At 36.0% G+C, this 5,369-nt stretch overlaps 1 protein-coding gene across 1 annotated transcript; it reads left to right on the forward strand.

Annotated features, from left to right (window-relative positions):
- LOC306662424 (olfactory receptor 9K2) lies at window positions 1-982 on the forward strand (the record flags this gene model as incomplete). The annotated part of the gene is made up of 1 exon (XM_079142076.1): window positions 1-982. The coding sequence occupies exon 1, from the start codon at window positions 41-43 to the stop codon at window positions 980-982; it is 942 nt and encodes a 313-aa protein (XP_078998202.1). The 5' UTR covers window positions 1-40.
- Window positions 983-5,369: the final 4,387 nt, after the last annotated feature.

Here is a 5,369-nt window from a genome sequence, read left to right on the forward strand (position 1 = left end):
TTGTTTATTTTGCCTTATTGCCTCTCATCAGGTGTCTTCCATGGGTGACAGGGAAACAAGCAATCACTCAGAAATGACTGACTTCATTCTCATAGGCTTCAGATTGCAGTATGAGCTCCATCTCCTCCTCTTCCTGATATTTCTGCTTGTATATGTCATGATCCTTCTAGGGAATGTTGGGATGATGGCCATTATCATGACTGACCCCCGGCTGAACACACCAATGTATTTCTTCCTAGGCAACCTCTCTTTTGTCGATCTCTTCTATTCGTCTGTTATTGCACCCAAGGCCATGACCAACTTCTGGTCTGAAAGCAAGTCCATCTCCTTTGCAGGCTGTGTGGCCCAGGTCTTTCTATTTGCACTCTTCATTGTGACAGAGGGATTCCTTCTGGCAGCCATGGCTTATGATCGCTTCATTGCCATCTGCAACCCACTCCTCTACTCTGTTCAGATGTCAGCACGTCTCTGCACTCAGTTGGTGGCTGGCTCCTATTTCTGTGGCTGCATAAGCTCAGTTCTTCAAACCAGCATGACATTTACTTTATCCTTTTGTGCTTCTCGGGCCATTGACCACTTTTACTGTGATATTCGCCCACTTCAGAGATTATCTTGTTCTGACCTCTTTATCCACAGAATGGTTTCTTTCTCCTTATCCACCGTCATCATCTTACCAACCATCATAGTCATTATTGTTTCTTACATGTATATTGTGTCCACTGTTCTAAAGATTCGCTCCACTGAGGGACGCAAGAAAGCCTTCTCCACCTGCAGCTCTCACCTGGGAGTCGTGAGTGTGCTGTATGGGGCTGTCTTCTTCATGTACCTCACCCCTGACAGGTTTCCCGAACTGAGTAAAGTGGCCTCTTTATGTTACTCCTTAGTCACACCTATGTTGAACCCTTTGATTTACTCCTTGAGAAACAAAGATGTCAAAGAGGCTCTTAAAAAACTTCTAGAGAAGAAAAATTCTATTCTATGATTATTATTTCTTTAACATCAGTTGTACTGTGGCTATTTATTTCATACCTCTTTTGACCATTAATGTTATTCTCTTGAATATAACAAAAGTACTGTTAGTAGCTTTTCCAGGTCATGTACCCTTGCCAAATGTTACATTAATCCTGAAAGTCCCAGATATGGGAGATGTTCTGGATGTTAGGGAAGAATTTTTAACAATGAACCTTTTCACTGATCTTGAGTATCATTTTACTTCACAGAATCAAAGTGTATGCCATAGTGTTGAACAATGTTTCCATATTTTATTATACCATTCAAACACATCCTGGCTCTCACAGCTCCGTGACTCAGGACTCAAACAGGAAACTACTTCTCTGGGAGGTGAGTGAAAGCAAAAACACTCCAGTGATACTCAATATCCAACTGAAAGCCTTGAGCACTGGAAAAGCTGGAGTACGTCAGACAAGGCTAAGGAACTGTATTGAAGCTTAGCTCCAGGAGGGAGCTGGGGGTGGAGGGAAATACAAGGTCTGAGAAGATCTGTAAGTGCTGGAATATCTTGGTGTGGGGAACCCTAGGATCAGAGGGGCAGCCCACCCTGGGCCACCCAGAGGCTACTGGCCCAATAAACTTCTATGTGTACATAAAAGTCACAGTCTGCCAACCATGCACGGGGAGCCCAAACTTAAATGTGTCCATGAGAATGTGGTGAGAACTCAGACCAGGAGCTTAGATCTGTGAAATCCAGGCTGAAACCAACACATGATTCTGGCAGACGCCAACCAAGAGATCTAAAGTGAGCCCAGCAAATCAGGAAAATTTCTGGCACAGAGATCATTTTGCCTGGGGACAATACAGATCAGAGACCAGAGAAAGCCCGTGCCTGCTGTCCCTCCCTTCCTCCATTGAACTGTCAGCCAACAGCACACAGAACCAGAAGCAGGGAGAAACTGAATGGGGCAGAGTGATTGAGCTTAGTGCTTGAAAACCCCCCCTTGAGAAGCCAGAAACAAACAGAAACCTCAGTATCCCCAAGAAACATAATTGGTGAAGGTCAGATTTCCCCATTTCACGGGTGGTGCCCTTCGAAGAGCATTGGAATACAATCGTAGAAGCACATTCATTCATTAACACTCTTCATAAAAAACACCTGGGAAAATAACAGACCAAATCCCTGCCCCTGGGAGCTTCACTTGCTGCATCTTATCACAGAGATCTCAAAGACAATACTCAGGAAGTCAAGCTGCCAGCATCTTCCACAGCTCCTCACACCATCTCTCTGAGAATGGAAGGTGAGAAATGGAAAGGCAGTTTGGCACAGACAGCAGGCAAAAACAGAACAAACAAAACAAAACAAAAAACTTTCATTGACTATTTTGCTATTTTGTTTTTGCTTTTGTTATGTTTTGATTTGTTTTTGAATGTGTGCTGATTGACAAGTGATGGACATTTATGCATTTGCACATGTACATATTTGTTTCTTTTCTTTATTTTTTTTTAGCTTTTAGCATTTCCTTAAGGTAGCTTTTTTTTTCTTTTTCATGCTCTGTATTGTAATTTTTTTAAAAAAATTAATTTTTATTTTTTGGAAGATTAGGTATTTGATTAATAAATGTTGCCTTGACTTCCTATTGACTCTTTGACAACTCTGTTTTCCTTTGTCTCTACTTCTATCTTTTTTCTTCCCAACAGTCAAATTTGATTGCTTTCTCTCTGTTCCTTTATCTCTTTTATTTCTATTTTTAAATTATTGCTTTTTTTCTTTTTTGTTCTCCCTTCTTAACACATCTATGTTGCCCTTGCATATACCCCATTCACCTCTTGAATGTATAAATCCTTTTCTAATACCCTCAGGTCTTCTTCTTTTCCTCTTAAAGACCTTCATCTCTTAACTATATACTTGTATATATTCATATATCCTTATTTTTTCTCATTTCTACTATTTTATTTAAAGGCAGTTATTTTTTATGGATTGATGTTTCAAAGACTAAGATGTTTGATTAGTATATATTGATTTTGTTCTTGAAACTTTTATCTCTTTTCTGTATATTTTATTTTTTCTTTACGATTTCTTTTAATTTCTTAAATTTTCTATTTCTTATTTTATCTTTATTTTCATTATTTTTTCTTTCATTTATTGTTCTATTTTGACTCTCTTTCTCTTTTTTCCTTGGCCAATAGCAAACCTCCATTGTTCTTTCTTCCACTTTTTCTTTTTTTTTAATTTTTTTTACTTCTGTCTTTGTTCCTTATTGTAATCATCACATCATATATCACTTGTGTAGCATCATACAACCCTGGTCATCACATGAAATCATAAACCTTTAGGTAAATTTACTGTTTTTACCATGGGCCATAACCGATCATGTAATTTCTGAGTATTGTAACAATCAACATTGTAGATTTCATTGAAAGGACTATTTGGTTTAATGCTGCAAATTGTTTGAAACACTTGTTACTATCTGACCATTGCCCCTTACCCCAAACTGTGAGGTACCATAAACCTTCCACAAGGCAGAAACCTTACTGTCTCAAAATCCACTGTCAGATAAGTAGACATACAAACAACATGAAAAAGCAAGTGAACAAATCACCTCAAACAAATCAAAATATGTCAAAAACAGAATCCATCAATACCCCAGTGGAAGAAATGTAAGCAAAGGAATTTAGAATGTTCATGGTTAAACTGATCTGTGAGGTAAAGGACAATGTAGAAGAACAAATACAGGTTACAAAAAATCACTTCAATAAACAGATTCTGAAAAAAAAATACAGAAATCCTTGAAATGAAGAAATCAATAAATCAAATAAAAAATTCAATGGAAAGTATCACCAACAGAATAGACAACCTGGAACAGAGTCTTAGGCAATGAAGACAAAATATATAATCCTGACAATAAAGTTGAGTGGGAGAAAAGATATTAAGAGACCATGAAAGGAACTTCTAAGAAATAGAGCATAACATGAAAAGACCAAACAGAAGATTTATCAAGGTAGATGACGACTCAGAGATATAAACATAGGAATGTATAATCTATTCAATGAAATAATGTCTGAAAATTTCCCAAACCTTCAGAACAAATTGGAACATCAAACACAGGAAGCTTACAGAACCCCAAATATACAAGATTACAACAGACTCACTCCAGGGTGCATTATTATGAAGATGCCTAAAATACAGAATAAGGATAGAACTCTAAAGGCTGCCAGAGAAAAATAGTTAAGTAACATTTAGAGGGAAACCAATTCAGATCTCAGCTGATTTTTCAACCCAGACCCTCAAAGCTAGGAGATTTTGGAATAATCTATACCAAGCTGTGAAAGAAAATGGATGTTAGCCAAAAATGCTATATCCTGTAGAACTAAGCTTCAGATTTGACAATAAAATAAAAACCTTCTAAGATAAACAATGATAAAAAAATTCATGAGTAGAAAGCCTGCACTACAAAACATACTCAATACAATATTTCAAGAAGAAGAAATGAAAAATAAAAGGGAAAACCAGAAAAGGGAGTAACTATGCTAGAAGAATAGTTAATCAAAAAAGAAGCTATTTCAAATTAAAAACCAGAAATAATTCAAAATGACAGGGAATAAGAATCATTTATCAATAATAATATTGAATGTAAATGACATAAACTCATCAATCAAAAGACAAACTGGCAGACTAGTAAAAAAACAAGACCCAACAATATGCTGTCTCCAAGAGACCCACCTCATAGGCAAAGTTATCCAAGACTGAAGGTAAAAGTATGGGGAAAAAACTTACTATTCATATGGGTTACTCAAACAAGTAGGGGTTTCTATTCTCATATCTGAAAAAAAGTAGACTTCATATTAGAATTAATCAGATGGGACAAAGAAGAATATTTTGTACTGCTTAAGGGAATTATACATCAATAAGACTAATAATCTTAAATATTTATGCCCCCAAAATGCATTATCTAATACATTTAAACAAATCCTTCAAAATCTCAAGATTCAAATAGGTCATAACACTTGGTGATTTCAATACACCTCTCTCACCTATCAATAGAACTTCAGATTTAAAACTAAAGAAGTCATAGAACTAAAACATACAATTAATAATTTAGACTTAACATATATATATATATATATATATGTAAAATATTTCACCCATCAGTGAATGAATGCACATTCTTTTCAGTAGCACCTGGAACATTGTCTAAAATAGACCACATCTTAGTCCATAAAATAATTCTTAGCAAATACAAAAAATAGGGAGAATACCTTGCATTCTATCAGATCATCATGGGCTGAAATTAGAAAGCAATGATAAAATAAAAAATAGAAGCTACTTTAACACCTGGAGACTAAATAATATACTATTGAATGACCAATGGATATCGGAATAAATCAGGGATGAAATAAAAAAAATTTAGAGGTAA

This window comes from Sciurus vulgaris (genome assembly GCF_902686455.1).
Source record: "Sciurus vulgaris genome assembly, chromosome: 5".
Taxonomy (NCBI): domain Eukaryota; kingdom Metazoa; phylum Chordata; class Mammalia; order Rodentia; family Sciuridae; genus Sciurus; species Sciurus vulgaris.